The 27,667-nt window shown below is 40.0% G+C and overlaps 1 protein-coding gene across 1 annotated transcript in view; it reads right to left on the bottom strand.

Moving 5' to 3' along the window:
• Nucleotides 1–16,929, bottom strand: part of opcml (opioid binding protein/cell adhesion molecule-like) — a 552,029-nt gene extending 535,100 nt beyond the window's left edge. Inside the window, exon 1 of the mRNA XM_050036108.1 lies at nt 16,631–16,929. Coding sequence (XP_049892065.1) covers nt 16,631–16,691 — 61 coding nt within the window. The 5' untranslated portion in view covers nt 16,692–16,929. The remainder of the gene's footprint in view (nt 1–16,630) is intronic.
• Between the last annotated feature and the right edge of the window lie 10,738 nt (nt 16,930–27,667).

The following is a 27,667-nucleotide window of genomic DNA, read 5'->3' on the forward strand; positions in this document are numbered from 1 at the left end:
CCGTTCACTTACGTTTTAACAGGTCTGACGCTACTATGCGCCCCGGCTGTATCTAAGCTAACGGCTAACATGCTAACTATTATTTTTATGTCATTAGTCACTTGAAACAAATTTAGGACGATAGGAGACAGGTTGAAATAAACCGAAATTTCCCTTTAAGCTCGTTCTGATGGCCTGCTACGACACCACTGATTTTTACTGATTCCAACAGAAACCCACTAACTCTGCTTTGTCACATGACAAACAACAGACTACACTTGGGCGGTATCCAAATTTTGTTACCGTTAAACCTTCCCCACATTTTCCCGGGGTATACGGTATTACCGTGACTAATTGAAAATCACATTAAAGGGCTCAGAGGGAGTCGCCAAAATGTCGCCTTGTGCCTATACTGTTCAGAAACATAATAACAAACATTACATAGGCCTAAGAATACTGAAAAAATAACAACAAAACATGGAAAAAATAACAACAAAACATGTACAACATTAACAACTTTTATTAATAAATATTAAAAAAAAAAAAGTACAAATGCAGCAGTCAACCAAACAGAATGAAATAACAACACTGTCTGTGGGCTACAGTCCACTTCCAAAAAAGTATCAATAACTAACAACGGCGGTAACGATAATGTGTGCTATACAGCGTATCCGACCACAGCGGCTACTGTCCGATCGTTTATTTTTAGAACCTATCAACATAAATCAAATACATTAAAAGCACAGCTCTACAGCATCCAGTACTAGGGCTTATCAAATAAGAAAAACAGAACAATAAATAACAAGGCATGACTGAAAATGGGCATATATAATCCTATCCTGAGAAGCAACGGGAAATACTGTTCGTCGGTTTATTTTTAGAGCCTACCTTTAGTTTGAAAAGTTCACACTCTCCAAGTCCCAACTGTTTTGACCGTCAGAACAGGCTACTCCTCATTGAAAATGACATAAAAACAAAGTATAATGATAACTATAGCAGCATCATATGCTTCAAAACTATTCAAGGTTTTTCGCCAGACAAACCAGCATGTTTGCTTTTTCCAGCTGGAGCAGGGCACGTAGTGGATTGACAACTTTGGCCGCTGTGCTGAATATGCGCTCTGATGGAGAGCTCATGGCACAAACGCACAGGTACTTTCAGGCAGCCCTCGACATCAGAGGAAAATGCCTGGCTCCATCACATTTCCACCAGAGAAGGAGGTTGTTGTCTCCTTGAATAACGGGCTCACGACAACAGGCAGTTATCTTTGCTCATGCTCGCTCCTGTATGGTGCCGACCGGACCTGCCGCCGCATCGGCTTTTCTTTGAAGGAGACTGCCCACAGTCATCTGTTTTTCGGTGGTTACGGGTTGCGCTTCTCCCTCCTCCACTCTGATGGAAACTGGACCTGCTGCTGCTTGCAGAAGTTGTGAAGTTGTGGGGTTTTTGGGGACCAACTCGATTGATGCACGGTTTGCCATGTTTTCTTCACTTTCTCACGTCTGAGCAGTCACGTGACAACGTCATATCCAAAAACTTTATCAAATGTCATCTCCCGACAACAGTTATGAGAAACATTATAGCCTATTATTAGTTTTAAATTGTAATAGTATTAAATTGAAAACTCAACCACACATACATAAGTGCTGGACAAACAGTCATTATTTAGACATTAAATAAATTATATTTAATATTATATCAGGCCACTGTAGGCCTATATGGGCAGCAGATTTTTTTAATGACAGTAATGAAACTGATACCGTTGCTATTTTTAGATACCGCGGGATACCTTATTACCATATTATCGCCCAACCCTACAACAGACAAAACATGACGAAAATCACCACCAAAAATCTACATTACCATTAGAAAACATGACAAATTTACCACTGCACTGAAATACTTATTAATGTTACATGTTAAAGTACATAAAATGGCCATCTTTAAAGTCACATTAATAAATGACTACTTCCATTCAGCAAGTACATGGAGGTTGTTGCAGCAGCACAAAAAGCCATATGCACTAGAGCTGTGATTGGGCCCAAAATAACAGGCCCAACCTTCAGCTTAACTAAACTTTAAACATGTCTTTGAAACCTGGATGTGGTCAATTTCTTTATGTTAAATTCAGACAAAACTGAAGTTATTGTTCTTGGTCCCAATCTCATCAGAAACTCCCTATCCTAAGATATAGTTTCTCTGGATGGTACTGCTCTGGCTTCTAGCACTACTCTAGGGAACCTCAGAGTAATATTTGATCAAAATTTGTCTTCCCCTCAATCCCATATAAAACAAACTTAAGGACTGCATTCTTTCACCTGTGTAATATCACCATAAATTGGAAAAATTGGTCCATGCATTTGTTACCCCTAGGCTGGATTACTGCAATTTCTTATTATCAGGTTGTTCTGAAAAAGTTTTTAAAAACTCAAAACTGATCCAGAATTTGTGGGCATGCGCACTGAATGAGAATGAGAATGAGAACTAAGAAGAGATCTTGTTTCGCTTGTTTTAGCTTCTCTGCACTGGCTCCCTGTAAAATCAAGAACTGAATTACAAATCAAAGTCAAATATCTCATCTATAAAGCTCTAAATGATCTGACTCTATCCTATTAGTCCATAGTCCTTAGTTAGCTCATAGTACCCTATTATCCCATTAGATCACTGCGCCCTAAGTATGTAGGGTTACTTGTGGTTCCTAGAGTCTCCAAAAGTAGAACAGGAGCCAGAGCCTTCAGCTATCAGGCTCCTCTTCTGTGGAATCATCTTCCTGTTCCGGTCTGGGAGGCAGACACCGTTTCCACATTCAAGACTAGAATTAAGACTTTCCTCTTTGATAAAGCTTATAGTTAGGGCCCTTCTCTCCTTCTCTCTCTCTCGCTCTCAGATTCTGAAAAGCTGGCTCGTTTTTATTTGCTAACATTCATGCCCTGTTACTGCATGTCACTAACTCGGCTTCTTCTCTGGAGCCTTTTTGCTCCACTGTCTTGCAGGTTCCCTCAAACTGCAGCTACACCTGAATTGTGGGTTGTGGTTGTGCTGCTGCCGTGGTCCTGCCTGATGCCTCCTACTACTGTTTTTATTATTAGTCATACTTCCACTAATATTATACACATATGATTATTGTTGTTGCATACTGTACATACACTATCATATATTAATAAATACTAATAACATATATACTACCAAGATACTTTTATTATTACAATATTATTACTAAAATGAATGCTATTGTAACTATTGTCATTACTGTTTGCCGTGCATCTCTCTCTGTCTCTCTCTCCCTCTGTGTATAATTTTGTTGTATGGATCACTGTACATTTATGATGTTGATCTGCTTTGTACATGCCACATCTGTTGCATGTCTGTCCATCCTGAAAGAGGGATCCCTCCTCAGTTGCTCTTCTTGAAGTTTCTAACTTTTTTTTCCCTGTTAAAGGGTTTTTTTGGGGGGAGTTTACCCTTATCTGCTGTGACAGTCAGAGGACAGAGGGATTTCGTATGCTCTAAAGCCCTCCTAGGCAAATTGTGATTTGTGATATTGGGCTTTATCTGAATGAATGAACCTGCATAGCTTCTGTCTAAGTCCAACCTGAGCCCATACCATGTAGACGTTTTGGGCCAGAGCCTGGTCAAAAAACAGAATTTCCAGTGTTTTTTTGTTTTGTTTTGTTTGTTTTGTTTATATATATTTATATATAAACATTTATGACAAGCTAAAGCCAGCTTTAAGTATTTTCAGTGCAGTAACAGACATTTGTGACATGATCTCACAAACCCGTCCCAATTCTGTCTCAGGGGGTCAGGTTGGGTCCAATCAAGTTAGGGCAGAAAATCAAAGCTCTAACTGGCATCCTGATTTCACAGTACTATGAGCCATTTTGTTTCAGTAAATAATGGATAAATGAGTCAATGAAGGTTTGTTCTGAATGAAAAATGAAGCTGACCACATTTGTATGCAAGAGGAGCCCTGCCATACTGTGACACCAATACCTTTTAAATCAACTGGATTCTGGCATCCCAGCCCTGCGGCCCCATGACACTTGAATACTTGTACTTGCTTGTGCCATCCATCGCCTATTCATCTATTCCTTACACCCATTCAAAGACTGTGATGCTCTCATTCAGCCACCAACGCTCAGTGAATGCTCTCTTGGGATTGTTCACTGATGCCAAGAGACAGTGTTCTCACAAATATATCCCCTCCAATAAATGCTAGTCTGTGTTCACTATTGTTACAATGTCGTGGCTGTCTGTAAGTAGTGACTCACTGTCAATGATTGTTCCATTGTAAAGCTTTGTAGACAATACCCCAATGTCCTAAACCTGAGTAGATTATGTGTTATCTGACTTGGTTACTGGTTTTTGAGTAACGTTTTAAGAAACTCTCCTTCCATTTGTATTTCAGGGACTCATTCCCTGAAGGCTGGGAGAATAAACTTCAAATAGATTAGGATTTATGTTCAAAAATCTCAGGTGAGTTTATATATATATATATATATATATATATATATATAGGTGCATACTTTCTTTAAATGGAATTATCTACACATTTGCAAGCATGACAGGTGCAGGTACGCTTCACTGCATCTCAAGAACAACACTGACATAAAAAATACTGCAGGCAGCTTTGCCTTTCATTGGGGTTAACCGCTAAAACTGTTTAGCACGTTTGATGTATTTCCGGAGTTTGAAGAGCCTTGCTTCACATATACTGACAAAATATGTGCTACAGAGCTGCATGAGTGATGTGATTCCCAGGAAGGGTGTCAAGGTGATAAATTGTCACACTTTCCATCTCCTTTACAGACGTAAGTTGTGTCAACTGTGAGTAATATGAGGCCATAAAATTTGACGTATCATACATTTTGGTGAAAACAACAGCAGCAAAAATAACATTAACTCTGCTGTGATTCCAACTGTTTTCAAACAGGACTTCTGGGGTCTTTCTGTGGGATGAAGGGCACTATGGTTAGCATGATTTACAATCCCAATTTAAGCTAAGTGACATTTGATGGTATAAATATTAAGTAGAAGCGGATGCATACACTGATCATCAACAGCTAATAAACTGAAGCTTCATTTTCACAACCAATTTGACTCACTGATAATTGCAATCCATCATTTTGAGTCTTTGGGATCAATGGGCAGAACCGAGCAGTGATGTTGTCTAGTCGACTGTAGGCGTGTCATTATGATAAATGGCTCAATCAGCTGAAGCTGAAGAGGCTATACCTTATGAGTCACACACAGATCAGAAAAGTTGAGGGAGTTTTGGCCACAACTATATCTTGTGCCACTATCAGTTTGATAAATACGCAGCCTCAAGGGAAGCATCATGTATTGAGGAGGAATTAGAGTGTGGAGCGGAGAAAAGTCTGCCCCGAGCAGCAGGTTGTTTGAAGGATAACGCTGGTGTAAGTCTACTTCTATTGTTATAAATTCCAACATAAAGTCTAAACACACCTGTGTATTACAACTGTTTTAATATAGATGTGCCTCACCTCTGGGAAATCAAAAGCAGCTATGTTTTCAGAGACAAAGTGCTGCTCCACTGACATAATACATCAAGAACAATATAGGCACTTTTCTGTATATGACCACAAAAAAGTGTCACTCTGCTGGCTTTGAATGTAAAGAATTACCTAAGAAGAAATGAAAATGGGTAACATAGCTACTGTTGTTTCTGTTTCATCCATTTGAATCCATCCATATCATGGTTACCCTTGGCAGGAGTAATAAATGTGGAAATCTTCAGAAGACTTGAAATTACTTGAGAGGACGATTACATTCACAAATGCAGCAATTTGTCTCTGAGTTGTTTGTAATGGATTTTCTAAAACAGTGGGAGCCGATGACTTCTGAGACAGACCTGCAGTACAAATGACATTAATAGCTTCTGACTGCGCATGTAATCCGAGGTCAGGCTCAGGCAGATCATTTGACCTTCTGAGACAACGAAAGGTCCTTAAAGACAAATTAAAAACTAACTCACAATGCAGGCGCAACTTAAAAACAGAGTAATAGTAACATCACTTCCATATGTTTTATGTAAGGCTCTAATATTCCTTTCTTCATTTAGATAGGGTGGTTTTGTTGAGCATGGTGGATACTCAGAAATAATAACAGAGTTTCTATGGTGACGTTACACAGCAGGTGGCATAGTGAGATCAATGATCTCTAATTTGGAGCCTGGAACAAGAAAGAAGAAAGCTCAAATAAATTGCTATTGCGAGAAAAAAATATACACAACACAACATAGTTAGTTACATCTTACATCATTATTATATGTTATCTTGTTATCTGTAATTATTTTGATGTGTTTCAGATTCACTATGGAAATTCTAGGTATTGTATAATGTTTGAGCACTTCAGTGCTCATTAGAACTCCTGCTTTAGATGAACTGAGATCAGAATAAAAAAGGGGGTAATAATGAAAAATCTTTATATAGGTGGGCCACAAATCTTCATTAACCAATAAAAATTACACTGATGTAATTTTTTTAAAGAGGCAACAGATAGCATCTTTTCCTAAATATATCATTATGAAAATAATGTGGGTTGCACAGGATAGTGGCCACAGTATAATCAGACTATCAGCGTTTACATAGGTTACTTAGTGGCTTTGCAATCTTTGTAATAAGCTTCTGCCACCGGTGCCAAAAATTCGCTGAAAAAATCTGCTTTACGGCAGGAAACGCGTCATGTATTGGTCAGCGAAATTGGTCAGTCAGCCAATCAGGGACTGGAGCAAGTCCTTATGAGGAGTTGGGCATGAGGTAGTTGAGATAGTTGAGTCACGAGCACAATGACAGACGGACAAAGTTTGGAGACAAGTGAAAAAGGCCTAGCAAAAGAAAACAAGCTCCTCTGTCTGAGGAGGCAAAGAAGAGCAAAAAGGAGAGTGATAAAAGAAGAGGAAAAACAAGAGTAAACCTCAGTCAGGCGTTCAAGAGATGGAGGGAGCTCCGTGACCAAAGAGGCTTCAACACCGATGTCCAGCTGGCTTTCTTTCTAATGGATCAGTAAGTAACACGGCTAAATGTTAGCTAGACGAGAGAGGACTGTACTGTACTGGCTGCTAGTTAACAGAGATAAGGGACTCGAGTTACATGACTTGACTCAAGTCAGACTCGAGTCGCAAATATGATGACTTGAGACTTGCTTGACTAACGCTGATAAAAGACTCAACTTGACTTTGACTTTGTATTCATGACTTGAGACTTGACTTTGACTTGAGACAGATGACTCGAAAGGATTTGGCTTTAATTCAATATTAAAGGCACGCTAAGCACCGTTGGGCGCCACTTCTGTTTACGTTCAACAATGTTATCAAACACAATGGAGCTAGCTGGCTGATTTTTATTTTATTTGTTTATTTAATTTTGATCCCCCCTGTAGCCACAAATATTTTTCCTTGAGCTTTTTGAAGTGACTGGTGGAAAATGCGTGACCCTTCACCGTGAATTAGATTTTTAAAATTTAGCTGAGTTCATCCGATGAACTCAGCTAAGCGTGCCAGGTGACCCAACTACAAAAGCCAGTGGACTAAAGACATCCTTTGTGTCTAATAGTAGAGCAGTAGGCCCAATGTAGCCCTGTGTGTGTGTGTGCTGGGCCCTTACCACACACATGATGGAGGAGAGGGTGGCTCCAGAGGAGCCTTTGTATTTTATTGTTTTCCTATTAAATATGTTATTTAAAATTTTCACTGCGCTCCTAAATTTCTTTCTGTGCTGCTAACCTTCTTCACTAGGAGCACATGCTCCTAGTGAAGAAGGTTAGCGTAGAGCCCTATTTGAACTCTGTTTTTAGCCTCATTGTAGCCTGCAGTTCTAACTGCCTCTCTGGGCACCACGTTCACGTGTGCGCGCTTGCGTGAGACCGTGAGACATAGGCACCACGTTCATGTGTGTGTGCTTGCTTTCGCTGGTCTCGCTCTGGCTGGTTGGTGCAGCCTGGACCCAGATGTTTTTGTTGCCATTTGCAGAGCCTGGGCTGCCTACAGACACCGGACTTTTTCACAGCATATTCAGAGGACATGTAGCTAGCGGATCGTGAGGAGATGTTTGCTATATGTGACATATGACTTGACTTGTGACTTGCTTGACCTGAGCAATGACTCGACTTGACTTGCTTGACTTATAGCAGGGACTTGACTTGACTTGCTTGATTCTCACCACAACTAACTTGGGACTTGCTTGAGACTTGCACGTGTGACTTTCCCCCATGTCTGCTAGTTAACTCCTAGCTGGCCAGCATCGCAAATCGCCGCAACCAAGGACCGGGTAGCGAGTGTTGGTCGGCTGACATCCTCGTTGCCATTCTACGGCAGCCCTCGGACAGTGATACCCCCCTCCCTTCCTTCTGTTCTCTTCTCACGGAGGCAGCTATCGACGGACATCGCCCAGCTAAGTTACGCCCAGCTAAGTGAACACTGAACTTTGTTTCCCATTCAATTTGAGCTCCAACCGGCCGCATCGTTTCCATGCGGTACTGTTTATGTAGAATAGGGACTGTTTACATGTACATATTGGTATAATTCCACTGTGTCTACTATTGTTTGTACTGATACTGTACATATTGGTATAATTTACTGTGAGTTGTTTGTACTGGTCCTGTGCATTCTGGTATAATTATTTGCATTACTATTTGTTTTTTCTTCAGATAATCTGGTAATTGTTGCTCGGTCTCTTTACTCATTTATTTAGTAGAGTGTCCACACACTTTCTCATACTCATTTATTTAGTAGAGTGTCCACACACTTTCTCATTCTACATATACAGTACATAGAGGTATACTGGTGGCTTTACAGCCTACATTTTATTTAATTTAGAGTCTAATAGAGTCATATTATTGATTATCTCTGATCCCCACGGTCAATTTGGTCATTGCGACAGTGCGGTGCAACACCACTGACACTAGGTGGCGCCAAACTAAAAAAAACGAATCCTATCTGTTGCCTCTTTAAATGTGACAACATTATTGTGGCAGGTTTTTAATAAAGCAGTCAGTGATTTTATGTTTTAGAAAACATGAGTTAGTAGTTAGAATAAGGTCATGCATTAAACACTAAGCAATGCTGCTTTATTAATATACTGCAAAAGACAATGCAGGAATTTAGCGAAATCAACTAACCCTCATTAACTTAAATGTCTATATGTTTTACTAAATTAGATCTCATGCAATATTTTTTGGGAAAATTTCAGAACAAATGAACATGTGTTTTTCTGATGTAAAGTCTTCTGACTTGAAATGACAATTTGAATGAATGTGCTGCAGAATGTTAACTCATTAAATGAATTTCCCAGCATGCATTGTTTAACAGTTAAAACTACGACGAAAGCACCTGTGGTTTGTAGCTTTAAGTGTCAGTTTAACTAAACAGTTGTTGATTCAACTTAATATTTTCAGTTTATTGGATTTTTATTTACTCAGCTGGTTTTACATTTTTAAAACTCATAAGATTACTTTCAAACTATTTACTCACAGTACTGTAAGTGCAGTTAACTGATATATTTAAATTAACAGCTTAAAATGACTGACAGTATAGTGCTTACTGATTTGATTATGTAACTGAAAACCTTCATAAGCAACTCAGGCTCACTCCGAAGTCAATGAAAACTGGCACTTGGTCAGTGACTTCTGGCATCAGACACCTAGTAAAAAAGCCGTCCTTTCATGACGGCATGGTATGCAGCCGTTTGTTATTGTTTATTGGCGCCCTGCAGCGTCAGTTGGTAACGCAGTGGGACAACAGTGAAAGCTAAGGTGGCGGAGGTCTGAGTAGGGTGGGCGGGAGGGGTGGTGGATTAGTCCAACAACCAACAACTTTTGACCGGGAGGCTGGTGTTTGCTTCCCGTAAGATTGAAAAGCCAAACCCTGCTCTTTTTTCCTAAACCCAACCATGAGCGTGTGTTGGCAAAACGTAACCATGTGCATTTGTTGCTGAAGGAAAAACAATGTCAATTTACGGTGTTGTACAAACATAATGCGCTTATTTTGAAAGAGACTGTATGCACACTGTACATTTCTTGTGAAAACAGAAGTGTATTTTTCAAACAGACAATGCATGTAACGGGCTGAAGTTGACACGGCGCCCCAGAACTTCAACAACCAACGCACCCAGGGAACCTTGCATGTCGATGAAACGTCGATATGTGACGAGGTATGAGTGAGAATGTGTTTTCTTAAGAGTAACCTAAAGCCACAAATGTACCAAGACATTAATGCGCCATCACTGTGTTGTAAAGAACTAAAAAATGATGTTTCTTCTGTAAAACACTTAAGGTTCTAATGCTCTCATGTGATATAAAACTACCCGATACTCTAAAAGTGCACAAACATGATCAGAGTGTGTGGGTGTGTATGTACATATAGGGCTCTAGTTTCCCGGCGCAGCCCAGGGTGGCGCAGGGTGGCGAACCCCGCGCAGAGCTAGTTTCGAGCAGCGCAACCCGAGGCGCGCTCAGTTTGGTAGTTTGGCAGACCGAGGTGCGCTGAGATGGGTGTGGCGGCACAGCAGGGGGAGGTGTCGACAGATCCAGCTTGGCGCAGTGACAGTTTTGTGCCAAAAGGCTTCGCCGAAGGTGCGCTAAAAGCTCGCCAGCTGAAACCAGGTCTACTGTCAGCACAGGCGGAGTGCAGCCGGTGTAAGCCGAAGTTTGGCTGACCGGCAGACAGTGCGCACACGTCACCAAAACCTCACAGGCAGGTTTCCAGAATGTCAGGCACATTAACAATGCAATAAATACCCAAAAAAACACTATTCAATGCAACTATCTGCAATCAGCACATAAATGTATCTCTATATCGACTGTCCCGTCACATCTGATGTCAGATCAAAGGGGATTGGCACCGTTTGGCACCGTTTGGCACGTTTGGAAACGCGTAATGGAAACCCAACCTGATTTGATTAACACAGCTGACTAGACTAGAGCCCTTTGTGTGCATACACTATATGGCCTTTAAGTGGACCGTGTACTTCTCAAAACAATTTTGTTAGTTGTGCATACTTAATATTTTCATTTTTCAATCTAAAGTGATTTAGGCTTCACTGTTCAGGCTGCTTTCCTGCAAAAAAAGCAACTGTGCTCCTTAATGGGGCTAAATTAAATTAAAATGAGACGATAAAGCTGTTTCATGTGACATTGTAAGAAATGTAGTGTTCTTTCAAGATACTTTGTATTAAAGGGTGTCAAAACACACACAATACTCAGCAATTCTTATGAATTGAACAGATATCATAAGCTACTGCTCAGGGATCATCAAGCACCCTCATAATTACACTTTGCCCAGACTAATGGAAAACAGAGGGTCTTAGTGCTTCTATTTGGACAGGCTCACTTAAGAATGCTGAACCTGAGATAGATTGATTCCTTCTTGTACAAGCCAGAATATGGAATTCATTTGAACTGGGCATTAATTTGCACCTGGGTGATTTTTTTCACATATATTCTTGGACAGCTTAATTTGCTGATGCAAATGAGTGTTGTGGAACTTCCTCAACCCGCCTGAACTCAGAATGCACGGGGTCATTTTCCTTGTCTCTTTGCAAACATTGAAAACGAAGGCAAAGCTTTTACAGACTCAAAACACAGTCAGAGTGGCAGTCCAATTAATCCCAATAAATAAGAGATAAACAAAACTAACAGCAGGGTGTATGTTTCAGCGAAGCATGTCATTCAGAAAATACACACCCTGGCCTGCATTCCTCAACTCAGTGTCGTAGGAAAACATTTGCACTGTTTTATGTCAAAGTCAGCTCTTTCTTTGTACCTCCCGACACACGCACACACACACACACACACACACACAGTAAACAAGAAGAAAACTCTTTCAAAACTTCAAAGTGGCTGTATCTCCTAACACTTTCCTTTCTATCAAACGCTACAGGCAAGGTGCCCTTGAGCAAGGCAGGTAAGAAGCAGCTGCTCAGTCAGTAGATGTGAGATAAAGTGTAGCAGTACTGGGCAGCTCCCAGGTGTGAAGGTATGTACAGAATGTATATGACTGTGAAACAGGGCACCGTGGAAAAGAACATGCACACTCAGCAAAATTTCGTACTTGGATGAATAAAGGGGGGAGAGAACATGGAAGATAAGGCTTGATATTTGTGTTGCCCTATATGGTACCAACACTTTTCTATAGTAAAAGTTCAGGCTGTTCATGCACTGTTCATACGTTTTCCTACGAAAAGTAATGCGCCAAAATTTTTACATATTGCAGGGACTAGTGAGCCAGTAAGTCATGGATACCCCATGTATTTCAGAAGGCTGAAGTCATGTGACCAATGCCCTGATGAGAGTAAAGAAGGATGAGGTCTTGTTAGATGGCAGGTTAAGGTGGTGGATGGGTCACTAAACACAGGACTTTTCCAAGAGATCACTGTTCAGAACAGTTTAACTTTGAGTCACTTTAAGGTACATCATCACCATGTTTATTCTGTTAAAAACCCAGCCACAGTAACTTTGAGTGCTGTACCCGACTCAGAATTATGTCAGTTAATCAGATTTGGCTGTTCAATATGAACATTCGACAGTTTGTTTTTTTACCCATATAAACTTTTAAAGTTTGAATGGGCTCAGCAAAACGTTGAGTGTGACAGCAGTATTCACGCAATATAATAAACAAGCAAACTGTGCTAACAACAGATGGGAAATGTGAAACAATTTCTTTGCCCACACTAGATACTAAACAAAAGCCAGAGACTGTGTCTTATTAAGTTGATGTGAGCTGTACATTTACCACTTCTAAGCAGACAAGAGAAGATAATCTTGGAGCCTTACCGTGCAGAGTCTCTCCTCCTCCAGGCAGCTGCATTGTGTTTACAGTTGTCTGTTCTAAAAAGTATTATGAAAGTCAAGAGTGCTCACTCCGCAGCAAAATCTGGGGACCAAATCGCCTCCAGAAGTACTGCTCGACTTGAAGCGATCACAATCGACTGAGGGGTCCCCGAATGATGACGCAAATCTCCGACTTTCAAGGGCTAGCCCTAGCAACTTTACTTGCTTTTACGTTAAGTACTTAACTTTATGTATGTATGCAAGTATGTAACGTCATTTGTGGGGCGCTAATTTGTAATATATCATAAGAATTGTTGTGTGTGCATTTTCATAGAATATTATACAAATTGCTGTAAGGATATGTTGCAAAAATCACAACATGTAGAGAGAAGATGCAAAATAGCTGTGATAACAATCTGACACAAGTGCACATGATAACATAATCAAAAACGAAAGGGCTACTCATTTCTACAACACTTAAATGTATAGTTAGCCAGTCGTAGCTATGCTTCTCTTACTTGCCATGACTTTTAGGTATAAAGCTCATGTCTGTGTTAAGCATGTAGCTAGAGCCAGAAGCTGATTAGCCTAGCTTAGCATAAAGACTGTGAACAGAGGGAAACAGCTGGCCAGACTCAGCCCTAAGGTAAAGAAATCCATCTACCATCGCATCTAAAGGCAGGTGCAAGAACTTCCTGATGTCTTACTGTCACTGTGAGGTTGCCAGATGATGTGCTTTATAAACCTGGCTGTAGTTTTATATGTAACAGACAGATACAATAGGACAGCTGTATCGATCTTCTCATCTAACTCTCAGCAAGAAAGCCAATAAACCAGACTGAGTACATAAGTCATTTCAGGAAGTGACAGTGCCCTATAGTGGCCATAGGGATTATAATGGAAAAAAGGGAGGAAGTCAGGTGACATTTTTACAGTCCTCAGAGGGAGGAGGTCTGGGTGGATGGATTGGTCACCAAAACTCAGACTTGCTCTGATCCCCACGGTCAATTTGGTCGTTGCAACAGTGCGACGCAACACTACTGAAACTAGGTGGCGCCAAGCTAAAAAAAACCTGAATCCTATCTGTTGCCTCTTTAAAGGATTGTTGGACCAAGCTAATTTCCCAAAATGTCAAACTATTCCTTTAACACTCATAGAACTCTGGGAAATATGTGATGATCACACTACCTGGCTGTTCTCGTGCATCATTCGTACGTTTTCCTACGTAAAAGTAATGCACCAAAATTTGTATATATCCCACATAATCATGAACGAGTAATTTGTATATAACCAATGTATTTGGGAGCTGACAAGAATAAACAAGGAACCTATCCAAAAATGAGGGAGGTTGGGGTGGTGTTTGGGTTACAGGTACTTTCTCACCATTTTTCTATTCCAAAACCTAACCTCAGTAACTTGCCCAAACCTTGACTTTGTATTTAAGTACGTAACGTCATGCACGGGGTGCTAATTCGTAGGATATTACACGTGCCTGAGAATAGGATGCACACCAGACTCTTTCTGGTTTAGTGATTATTTCTTGTCAAGTGACAACATGGGCACATAATGTCTTTTTTTTTCAGTGGGGAACTAATGATTCATTTTGGACTCCTGTGTCTGATAAAAACTCAATCAGGCATCTTCTTTTGATGATTTACTTACAATAGCACTGCCACTATAATTACTCAGGGCACAGAACTGACAGTTTCACACATACAAAAAGCATTTGTGTGTTCATTAAACACTAAATAACTGGTTATTTACAGTGCAGTTGTTAAACTGCACGTACATTGGTTACATGCCGAGTGCACATGCAGTTTGAGGTACACATACTGCAGGGGGTCCACATTGGACAACACATGAGACAACAGCGAGAGCTGATGTCAGAACATGCAATATCAAGATATTTCACAACCAGCTGAGTGGCTCCAGATTGTAATTATTCTATTTTTGAATATTTGTGTTTGTCGTCATGTCAGTTTCACACTATTTCTCTTTGAGTTACAGCCAGCCTACTGCACGTTTGCCATTGGTCTTATGTTCAATTAAGCTAAACTGTAGTTTGCCTTACAGGGCCTATGGTTTTCCAAATGACTTTTGATTATGCCATCTGTTGTGGATTTGGTGAAGGTTTCATATTAATTGATATGAGCATGTGTGATGTGCCTCTGTTGTCAGACATTAATAATGTAAACAACAAGGCAACAAGATAGCCAAAGAGAGCAAGCTCCATGCAATTATTATTGGTTACAAAGCAAAAACAAGACAAGTAGTGTCACTAATTACTTTTCTAAAGGAGTGATAAGGAAAGTAATTAATAACTTTTTTTTTTAATGAAAGAAAGAACTTTATTTCCCACTAACAACCCTAACACTGTACATGTCTATGTGCAAGACCTCTAATTTCACCTGAGTGAGTACACCTCCTACATACACCAACCTCACAGGGTGATAAGTGCGCTCCTACCGCTCAGTAATGCCACCACTGTCTGATGGAGACATGGCACTTGTGTTAGATTGATAGTGAAGGTGAAGAAAGCCATTGATCTTTGCCCGATTTAACTATAATGCCACCCGCCAAATTCATCAGTGCTGCAACAACCATCAGGCACCAGAGCCAATCTGTCATACCCTGTCCAGCCTGGTAATGTGTGATACAACGACTGCCATGGACGTAATGAGGGCCAATGTGGAACACATCCAACCCTGTGCAACACAGTTGTTCTGTGGTATGTGGAGTACAAACTCTGAAAGTGAGATCAAATGTGAGGCCAATTTTTCTATCTTTCTCCCAACATTCACTAAATGATATGATTGTAACTAATTGGCCATACAGTCTATAAACACACTGCCACTACCCTACCTGTTCACAACACATGTATCTAAGCTCCCTCATAGAACTTGTTTGCAAGACTTGGAACCTGGGTTGGTAGAATAAAAGGTAAATGCATACACCCATGCATCACATTCTTCCCCTGTCAGACGCCTTCACATAATCTCCTTCATATAATCCCTTTGAGGGAGGAAATCTTATTTTTCTCACTTCAGGTGCTTTGGGCACATATTTGCATTTTCAGACGTCAGGCTCATTTAACATAATTCCAGGACACCAGGATCCCCTGTGACACAACCGCGAAGCTGCTCAAGTCCAGTTTTCCCTGTCAGGAATGTCTTCTCCTCTGTGTGAGGGGAACAGAGCCTAAAGGTTAAAGGCTAATGCTGCCATTACATGCATGTTCATCTGGGTTGATTACACATGCTGTTTCATCACTGACATAATCCTTGATCATTATTAATATCTGCCTACACTGTTAAGACGAATTGATCAATATTTCTTTTAAATGGCAGCTAGTAAAAATAGATTTTCCATTAATGTCTGACAAGTAGTGATTTATTGATGTTCCTGAGCTTTAGAAAAACATAAGATGCTGTAGCTGTCATTGAATTATTGATTTACTCAAGCTAAAGATTGATTTAATATTTCCAGCAAAAAAATCTTTGACTTTACAGCTTTATGTTATCTTCCTTTAGACTGACAAGTTGACAAGTGTGTGTGAGGTGGAGGGAACTTTTTCCTCATTCCTTGTGGGAGAATCCTTGGCAGGACTGAACCAACACAGAAAGCTTCTCTATGAACTTAAGATAAAACTTCTCATCTTTGGATGTCCCAACAAGCCTCACAGAGTCACACTGACAGATGATTTGGAGAAAGACAGCATGAGGAGGAAAAAAAGAGAGTATAAGGCTATATGTCTCAACAGTGCACCACTCTGTACTAGCGGGAGCTGGGGAGCCACAGACAAGACAGAAAGATGTAAACACAGACTTACAAATAACAGAAACAAGGGGAATAGAAGAAGTCTTACCTGGGAACACAAGCACAGCAAACACCCATGACAGGATGATGAAACATACCGAATTATACATGCTTCCTAAACAGAGCTGATTCTGATCTGCTGGTTTGTTTTATAGACGCTCTTTTTGTATCTCTCCACAACAGGGCTTCAGAGAACTGCCCACTTTGCTTTCTTTCCTCTTTGTCTGCCTTTTTCCTGAATGTCAGTTAGCTTTTCATCCCCACTTGCGGGTTGTAGTGAAGATGCTTTAAATCCAGTGCAAGTAGTAGTTGGCGGCGCACACACACACACACAGAGGCTGGCTCCTCACGCAGTATTCGATCTCCCTCTCCTCCACGTACTACAGCACACAGAGGGACCAGCACTCTGCAAGATTGGGGGGAGAGGAGGGGGAGGGCGGTCTCTGCTCAGCTGGCATTGGCTGAAGCTTCTGTCAATCACACAAACAGTCCTAGCTCTGTTTTTTTTCCCTTTTTCTTTTTTTTTCTTTTTTTGGCTGATCTGAATCCCCAACCCTGCTTTCCTTCCTCTGCCCTCTGACAGAACTGGAGCAGGATTAAAAAAAGATGATGCAGGATTGATATTCAATAAAGGCTAAATGAACAGCAGCCTCCTAATTAATGCAGAAGGTGATCTGGGATTGGGGCAATTCTCTGATAATCATCCCTGGATTTGAATTTTTTTTTTTTTTTTTTTTGGGTGTTGTCTGACATGTCTGGAATGTGCTTTAATGAGGAATTTTGATGCCATGTTATGACAGTTGGGACGGCTCTATCCAGTTGAAGCACATAGATGTGTTCGCTTGTGAAGAATAGAAACAATGCTGGACAGAGAGAAACATAATGAGGTGACACTCAATGTGTGATGAGATTCACCCTCAAATTCTCACCGCTGCTATTTTGAGTAAAAGTCAATGGAGTTGAGGTGTGATTCATTTTAAAACCTGGCTGAATTCCCTGCCACAGAAGTGTTATATATTCTTGTGCTAAAATCGACCCATGCCCAGCAAGGTGTAGTTATATTATGTCTCAAGAACAAATATGAAACAAGTTTTAAAAAGTGTTCAGCCTTTTACTTTACCTTCTATTGAAGACTAGTTTGGCAAATATATGTCTTGTTAACTTCTCCACCTCTGATCAAGAGCAGCCCAGAGTTTTTCTCTGGGAAGCATCTGGGACTGTCTTCCACACAGTAGATGGGATGGGGCTGCCAACTTCTTAACACTGAGTAAAGAGCTGAAAATGTTTTAAAAGCTTGTTTCATATCAGTTGTTGAAGTGTAATATATATATTATCATAAATTCTAACTACACCTTGCTGGGGATGAATTAATAAATATTAGCATGAATATCAATACTTATAAGACATAAATAAATGGACCTACACTTGTGTAACGCCTCTTTAGTCACCTGACCACTCAAAGTGCTTTTTACACCATGAGTCACATTCGCCCATTCACGACCACACAAGTTGCCACCTGCTACTCAGTTTTTAACACACTCCCTCACATGGAACAGCCACTGGGAGAAATTTGGGGTTCAGCATCTCGCTCAAGCATGCTTCGACATGCTGTCTGGAGGAGCCGGGGATTGATCTTCCGATTGGTGGACAGCCCGCGCTACCTCTGAGCCACAGCTGCCCCTTCATCATTATGTCATCTTTGTGTTGGTTGTCAAAGGCAGATTAAGGAAAAAAAAAACATGAGCCACAACTGAGTTTCCCACCAAAAGTAATTGCAGTAGGTGTTTTTTGCCCTTCAGCCAAAAGGGGCAGTAATGAGCACACATTGGCGTGGCACAACAGACTGAGGCAAAGAAGAGGCCACTGATAAAGCAATCAAAAAGACAAAGGTGGGACTGTTTAATGAGACGTGTTTTCATACAGTATGTTTGGTTTTACAGGGAAAAGGCTTTAAGGATGAGAACTTATTGGTTGGCAAATGTAGCAGACATCTTTACTTCCTCACTGAAGTGTACAACTGTCTCTTCAATCAATCAATCATTTATTTGTTACATGGAATTATACAAAGTATGACTCCAATTAAATGTGATACCATTAGCTTCTTTGTGCACTTTCATTTAGTCCTTTCATGGGTCTTCTTCCATAGTTGGCTGCTGCTTTATAATTGTACATGTTTCCAGATGGTTCGGGTAACCCATGGTTTCTGTTGCGGAATGATTTAACTGTCCACACATCCAGACCTCAACAAGACAGCTGTATGGTTGCTTGTCCCAGACACGGCACCACTCTGCATCTGCCTCTGAACGGCGTATAGCAGTCATTAACGGCAGGAGCAAGACAGCACCTCATTTTCCCACTGTCACACTAGTCCTTATGCACTAAAGCACAGACTTCCTCTCCTTCTCTCACCAGAGTCCTCTGCTTTGTCAGATCAGCATGTAGAAAAAGAGTCCCCCGGTTGAATGGCACTGTCCAACATTTAGCCAAGTTTCAGTGAAACAAAGGATATTGCAGTTCCTTATATCCTGTTGGAAACTGATGCAGCACGGACGTTGTCCAGTTTATTTCCAATACCTGTACAATGGCTAGAAGGATGTTAGTTTAGCTGTTGCCATATTTTCCATCTTTCCATGATGTTTACTGATGTTTACATTTGAAAACCTGAACCTGGCTAACTAGTAGCTAGCTAAGTGAAGTCAGCAGAAGGAAAATGTATAGACTGGTGAGTTGGTTTTCTCATCCTGATGAGTGACTCGTAGCCACATGCCACTGCCGTCCAACTTCAACCACAAAAAGCACCAAGACATGCAAAATGGACACAACAGCATAAATTTAACACAAATTTGACAGAGAGGCGACTGGTAACATCCACGCCTACACCTCTAATAATCAGTAAAGTCAGCTGTAATTGTGTTGACAAACCTAGGGCTAACCAGCTGGGGAGACCCCTGCGTGCGCTGTGTTTGTTTCCCTGCCACACCACCTCTTGGCATTCAATGTGAAGTGTCTCCCATACAGTGGATGAGACAATTGACAGTGGGGCTGAGGGTTTTGTAACATACATTATTTAGGATTTACCTTTCGGTTATAGTGAAACATTTTGCTCTTTCTTCAACACATTTACATCACATTTAATAAAAGCTCTTCCCAGGAGTGAGGTCTGAAAAAAGTAAAATCACCAGATTGAAAAGCACGGTGAAGCGTATGATTTGAAAACATTTCATTAAGTTTAGCTAAAAACTGGAACAAACAGTTTTAGCCTGCTATTTTAGGGAGGGCTAGTGGGAATAATGGGTGGCTATGTTGAGCAGTAGGTAGCCCAGAGGACAGAGGTTAGAGGAGCAGACTAGTAGTCAGACTAGTATTACATGCAACATGGCTAGCTCACCTAGCACCATTGTGCTAGCTAACATTACAGCTCAGCCAAGGAGGATGCTATTTATGTTTACATCTCACGCTCTCACAAGTATGAGCCTCTTGTCCATTAGTAGATGCACACTTCCTTCTGTGCAGTGATACAGTTGGTGGGTGTTGTTCAGTATATGGAAACTAATTCCATGAAACTGTTCACAACAAGATCTGTGGATTATCTTAAGTAAACAGGTCATGATTTCTGGAAAGACATTGCAGTTGATGAATGCCATCTAGTTCCATTATAACAGGTATGCTACTGATAAACTTTAAACTGATGGAAAGTTTGAGCAAAAGAAACTGACCTCCCCAAAGACCTGTAGTGTCACGGAATCATCTTAGACTATGAGAAGTAAAGGGAGATGCACAGACACAGGACGATGATAGAGACAGCATTGAATCAGACAGTAAATATGTATTTAAGTGTAGATGGAAGCTGCAACTCTTTCCACAACCCCCACAGCTGTTACTGTGTCAAGACTTGAAGATGCTTCATCATCTCTCTCCTTGCCAACAACAATTTATACAATCTTTTACTTCTTTGTGTTTTTCTCCCTGACTTACAGTATATCCATTAACTTAACATGTGTGTCTAAAATGGATAAATACATTTACCATACATGAATAATTGTATGTTTATGTTGCCTGATCTTCTAGCAAAAATCAAACAAAAAATGTAAAGACAGTCCCAGTATTATCCATTAAAATGCACTTCCTCCAATTAAAGTCAAGTTCAGCTTGCTTTCAAATCTCCTGCTACATTTTTATTTATTCTTTGTGAACGCTGCCAGCACCCTTAAACCATGACCCCCCAGCAGGCATACGCCCCCAGAAAACACATTTTTGGCACGCTAACCAAAGATATCTGTGAATTGGAACAAGTGTTTAATTTTGAGTGAGACATGAAAAATATTGCATAAAACTGTATAGATAAGTTGCTGTTAAAGATTATGTTCCTTCTTACGGTATGTGATCTTTCTTTTTTATCTGACAGCAGTGAGTGGCATGAAACATGAGGAGCAAGGCGACATGATGGAATAACTAGGGTGAGCCATCTGTTATTAAAATGGTGTAGTCCTGTCAGGATGATCTTTGATAAAGGAGAGTCATGCTTTGGTGTTGGACTGGGAAATGTTTTGTTCCCTTCAGCTGCATTCAGCTGCACAATTGCAGCAGTGTACTTAGACAGTTGCCTAATTCTCTTTTCTAAATTGGCACTGATAGCCTCATTACTAATGCAAAGGAAAATTGCTCTTGTTGGCTAAAAGATAAATCAGACAGACACAAAGATACATGACATTGAGGTAAAACATTGGACCACTCAAGCATGCCACAGGGTAAAAAAGCTGCATATCATTACAGAGGCTCTATTACCCCTTTTCCACTGACATGGAACGGGTTACGTTCTGGTTCCTGCACCTAATTTCTATCTGTTCAGAGAATTTTGACTTAAAATACATTGTGTCAGCACCCAAAAAGTTGTCTCTTAGCTGGAACCAAAAAAAAAAGTAGGTTTCCCTGGACGATGCCATCCTGATATCAGCAGTTACCACTATAGGAGCACTGTATGAGTGCCATGCAGAGCAGCAGCAATGAGCTAGCCAGTGGGATACAGAGTTCGAAATTAACACCCACAGACTGCCAAATGCAGGTAGATTTTTGATTTGGCTAGTAAATCTCGGAAAGCTATCTGCCACAACAACTGATAAGTGTTTGTACAAAAATAGTCATGTAATATGCTAAATCTCTTCCATGTTTTGGTGCCATTTACAGACGCACTGCTTTGCTGTTCCTCTGCTGCCAGTGTTGGAGGTTGACACAAAGACACACTCAGACACATACATTAACACACAACAGACGTGTTTTACATACATCTAAACAGTGCTGTGACACTGACAGTCTCCAGCGCTCTGACTCCTGCTGCACTGTGTACCATATGAGACATCAACTGATCACTTGCCGTTAGCCCGCTGCTAACTACCACTGCAGCTGACGGTTATGAGTTGCACCCATATTTATGAAGGTAATTGAATATTAACACTGAGGTTCCTTAGTCCGTACCAAGACAGCAAACTCTTTATTATTGCCTCCCACATTGTCAAAGGTAGCCAATTACAACACTCTTTCACAATAAAAAAACAGACATAAAAGCTACACCATTGCTTACCAAAAGGAACTTACTCACATACTGAGGCTATGGTGTTAACTCGTTCAGTAATTTTTCTTTGACCTCTATGTTATGTTTGTATTAAACATAGTATTTTATTTCAGTGAAATGCACTTGAACACATGGATATGTGACACAAAAAAAGTAATGTATTATTTTGGCTGGTAAAAAGTATGCTTGGCTGATAGATTCTTTCATCCACAAGTCCAACTGGCTGATGAATCAAAAAGTTAATTTTTGGTTACTGAATACATGCATGCACAGCCAGCCCGATTTCCCACAACAAACCACAGAGAAGCTTGTATTACAACACACTCAGAGGTAGTGTGACTTCAATCCCTGCTCAGGACGCCATTACTCAATTATATCCTTAAATAGTAAATGGTGGTTTGCAACATATTAAAGGAATACTTTTCCGGCAAAATGACTAATTTTATATTAGTTACTCACAGTGTGTTATCCTCAATTTGTAATGAAAAGTTTGTTTTTCTTGTATGACCCCATGGTGAATGGAGAAGCCAAAAAAGGCAAACATTAATGAATTTAAGTAAACAAGGAATTTGTTTAACAACAGCAAAACTATATCAAAACATCTGTTCACAAACTCTCAAACAACTCGTGCAGTATAATCTTAGAAGTCTTATTTATCCCGTTGTATGCTCAGTATTTCCCAAACATGCATTTTAGCTAAAATCTTATGATTGAAAACATCAGTACAAACAGTCTCATGTATGGCGTATGCATGCTCATGTGTTTGAACTCTGCTCAAGCAGTGCTCATATGCACACACGTGCACAGGCACGCTCAGGGTGTGCTACTTGTGCACGCAGTGTTTTATATTGTAATGTTTTAGTGAAAATGATAAAGGTTTGTTAAATGAGGTCCCCAGTGATTTCAATTCATAAAGAATGTTTGCCTTTTTTTGATTCTCCGTTCACCGTGGAAGCGTGTGAGAAAAACAAAATTTTCTTCAAGAATTCAATGTAAAACACGAGTATCTGCTACACACATGATCATTTTGCAGTTGAAGTATTCTTTTAATGCTCTGAATGTTGAGTAAAGAACTATTAATTCATTGAATCTAAATGGACTGATGAAAAAGCAAGTCGAGTCTTTGCATGTGTGAGACTCTGTACACCAGCTGAATAATTAAATTTTGAGTAAGCTGTACTGAATCAGGGGAAAAATACACCTAGGAGAATGAGTGTAATGACATGCAAAATTGTTTGAAAAATAAAATAACTGCTGCGCCTTTGTTTTCAGGGCAAAGTCATTTGTTCTTGTTCTTGCACGCTGGGACATGCCAGGTCACCAGTCTTAATTGGATTCTGATCCAAAAATGGTTTTTGCAACATACCCAAGAGGCAGTTCATTTAGGAATTAAAAATAAAAACAACACAAGTAAATGAATAATTTGATAAATAATAACACTAATGGACCTCTGTGTAAGTTCAATCAGAAAGATTGTCTTTATGCTTCTCATTCATTCACATTTCTCTTTCTCTTTTCCTGCTTTGTTCGCAGCTGACTGTCAGTTAAACCAAACGGATTTTGCCACAGTCACTTAAAATCTGTCCTCTGTGCTGCTGTCAGCTGTCATTTCAGTGTGGATTGACGCCATCCTTCTCCACCCTTTTCAAGTTTGTCACTTAGAGGTCTGAGGTTACTGAAAGGCCGATCCTCTTCTATCCAAGATCTCAGCTGTTCTCTTCATCCCATCACCTCCACCACCAGTGTCTAGAGTCCATCAGGAGGACATCGTATTCCATGCTTGGCTTCACTACAGCTTTAAAATATGGTGATGTCATGCTGGGGTCTAATGACCAAAGACTATAAACAAGTCTTAACTTTATTGTGCACGCTAATTAAATATTTGTTCACTTTTCATGACGCCTCTCCTGATTGAAATGCAGTCTAACATGTTTGAAGCAGATAGACTGGATGACAGCTTCTTACAGCTTTCAGATTTTAAAAAACAGCACATAAAATAAACCCAAGTAAACCACATTATGACCTAGCTAAATACCAAAGTTCTCTCCGGCCAGCTCAGATTAGGAAGTGTCACATTTGTTCAGTAAATTAATTTGATCCTCAGTGTCACTTCATCCTTATGTAATGGACTTGTGATGAGTAATCGTCATTCTTGATGAAAATGTGTTCGTTGCAGGCTCTCTTGTCTCTGGTCTTATTTTTGTTTTATCCATCAACAATGAAAGCAAGAGTGCTTCCAACTGAGAATACACCTGCATTTCCCAAGGTGCTTTGCTTCCTGTTCTTGCCCTTGGCATAAACCATCTGTGATCTGAAAAACAATGTTTGTTTCGTTACAGGATCATTACAACCAATGCTTTGAATTCTAGTGCTTGTATCCCAGTCAAGGTTTAACTGTGGCACATTTCGAGAGGACTTCTTACTGGCTCAGTCCAGTTCACCTGCTGGATTTTTGTTGGCCATTCAGCCATTCCCTGAGAAAGGGACACAACGTCCATGATTTCCATGCCAAACAGGTGTTTTTAGTGTATTCTTCTGATGCCCCTGTCCCAACTTTTTTTGAAACCTGTTACAAATTCAGAATGAGTATGTATTTACAAAAAACAATAAAGTTTATCAGTTTGAAAATTAAATATCTTGTCTTTGTACTGTATTCAATTGAATATAGCATCCATAGAAATGTAGATCCATAAAATATTTTGGATGTGAGAGACTCCATCAAGATGGAGCTTTACAGCAGGACAATGAGTGGACGTAACGACATGATTTGCCTTCAGCGAAGACTGTTAACTGACTGTCTAACACCATTCAGAAGGAAATAATAGAACTTTTGGAACAAACAGTCTAGACAGAAAATGTGACTGAAGGGAGTGTACATTCTTTGGACAAACAGCTGTTAAAAAAAACACCCATGGAAGTACCTCGGAGCAGTTTTCCTGTAGCCTCTGTAAGCATATGCACATACATAGTCATGGAAACACATTAATAATGTGCAGCACCCCTCAGCAAAAAAGTGCTGCACATTTATGTGCAGCACCCCTCAGCAAAAAAGTGCTGCACATTTTCAAGCTTTACAAATTCAGATTTAAAGAATCTTGACTTGAAGACTCGAACAACTGGGCTACCATGCTACTATTGCTTATCCGTGGTAGCTATCAGGGATAAGCAATGAAGCTTCATTGGACCTGAACAGATCCTAACAAAAAAAAAAAAAATAAATAAATAATTAATTAATTAATTAATTAATATTTCAGTTTCTGAAATGGTACCATTAAATCTGTCCACTGCAAATTTCAATGTGGGGAATTCAAACCACATGAATCCTGACAAGTGGTTTTCAAAGTAAAATATTCCAGTGCAATGAATTCTGTGACATATAAATCTTAACATTATGTATTTTGTATTTTTTTTCTCTCACAATGAGGTATTCAGTTTCAAATGATTACAGCTTCTGTTTGCCTCCATAAACTGTCAAGTTGGATGAGTAGTAGTAACACACGTCAAAGCTGTAGAGATAAAGACGAGAGCACCACCTACAGAAACAGAAACCTCGCCAACACAATATCACAGGAGAAGACATCACAATGCTTGACAGGAGGTGCAGCAAAAATACTACAGCACTTACTGATTGGCACTGAAATTGCAGACAGTATTAAATGTTTTTGAAATGGATGATTCTGCAGATGACCAAAACTCATTTTTTTCTAGTCACAGTTGTAAAGGGACAGCAAATGTTCTTTTTTCTAACATGTTTCAATTTAAAGAAAGATAAATAAAATGCCCATTGTCTCCAACTCTTAGTGTTATTGTTTGATTTTGATTTATTTTCAAGCCCGCTTATAATTCACTCAGTAATAAAGCTGGTTCATTAAGTCCCAATATCATCTTACCTCAGGATGTCAGATTACACCACACCACTTATGTCTAATGAACATTTAGGATGAGCAGTACAAGTAACTCCGGAAATAACTGACTATGATATATGTTTATGTTAAGTTTGAGTAAATACACTATGATTTTCAAGTAAAAGTTACAGAATGTTCATCGTTGTCCTGTGAGGAAACTGTGGACTACAGTGGCTGCTTGTACTGTAATAGCATTATGTGTGTCTGATAAACTCTGTCATTTGTATCAGTATTATTTGTCAGATTAATTGCATATGACAACGTAATCACAGTTTAGATAGTGTCATAAACCACAGAGTCAAAGGAAGCTTGATTCTCTTACCTGAAGCCAAATCATTACTGACACCTTTGTGCTGTTACACTTTGAAAACTCTCCACATACATTCAGAAAGATCTTATCACTTTGCTCTGGAAAAAAGGTTTAAAGGCAGTTCTCAAAACACAAAATAACAAACTGGTATCATCTGAGCCAGCCTCCCTGTGAAAAACATGATGTAAAACTTAGATGTATTTCCAAGTGGCATCATGGTGAGATGCACACATACCTACGAGCGTAACAACACAGTTGATTATTTGACAAAAACTGCATGAATCACAAAACGAATGTGTGGAGGATGTTCCAGATCCCAAAAAGGAAACCTTTCTTATAGCTTAAAGTGCAAAGATAGCTATTTTCATGTAGTGATCTGGTCAGAGCCACACATTCTAATGAGGTGGATAGTTCAACATAGATACTCCTGTTTTGTTTTGTTTGTTTTTTTATACCATTTTTTAGGCTCTGTAACCAATGCTCCCAGATCCCTGAAGAGAAGGCTAGTTAGGCTAGTTAGCTACAACTAGTTAACACTCATCATTGTACATACACAACTACATCATGTGTAGAGGTCTGAGACGTCATTATCTGTATCTGATTAATTATCTGTCACTGTATCTGTATTAAATTCATTTCATTGGCAATGAAACTGTTGTGACGGAAAGCTTTAATTCCACTGAAGCTGCGTTTGCATGTTTTCATGTATAGTTTGACTGGGTTTTAAATGAAGGAAATTAAAAAAGACTACGGCTAAAAACTATAGGTTGTAAGGTTTGATGTAGGCATACAGTATAGATTGTGGGGGTTGAAAGAAGTTAGTTATAGCCAGGAAATATGATGTGTGCCACAGGTCGACCCACGTGTGGGTCCTGGACGTGTTCAGGAAAGCTCACAGTACTTGAAATATCAAAGTTTGGGCAGGAGTCAAAAACTGACAATGCAGGCGAAGCCGTATACATTCTTTGGACTAACAGCTGAAAAAAAAAAAAACTGTGTTAGCACCTCTGAGCAGTATTGCTGTAGCCAGGGCTTAAAGTGAAAAATTTTCCTGAGCCTGAAACCTGAAACCTGAAATCTGAAACCTGGGGGGAGGGTACATCTTTTGCACAGCAGCAATCTTTGTCAATGGTCCTCGGAAGAGGTCCGTCTATAATTTTGCGCCCTACTTGAGCCATGCCCACCTCTATTTATTTTTCACCCCTCTCTCCAGTTCTGCTGTATTAACACTGGGTTTAATATATTTTGCTTCCATCTCTCTGCCCTGCTCTACTCTACTTCAACACTACTTAGCTCTCTCTC

Source organism: Epinephelus moara, chromosome 3, assembly GCF_006386435.1.
Source record: "Epinephelus moara isolate mb chromosome 3, YSFRI_EMoa_1.0, whole genome shotgun sequence".
Taxonomy (NCBI): domain Eukaryota; kingdom Metazoa; phylum Chordata; class Actinopteri; order Perciformes; family Serranidae; genus Epinephelus; species Epinephelus moara.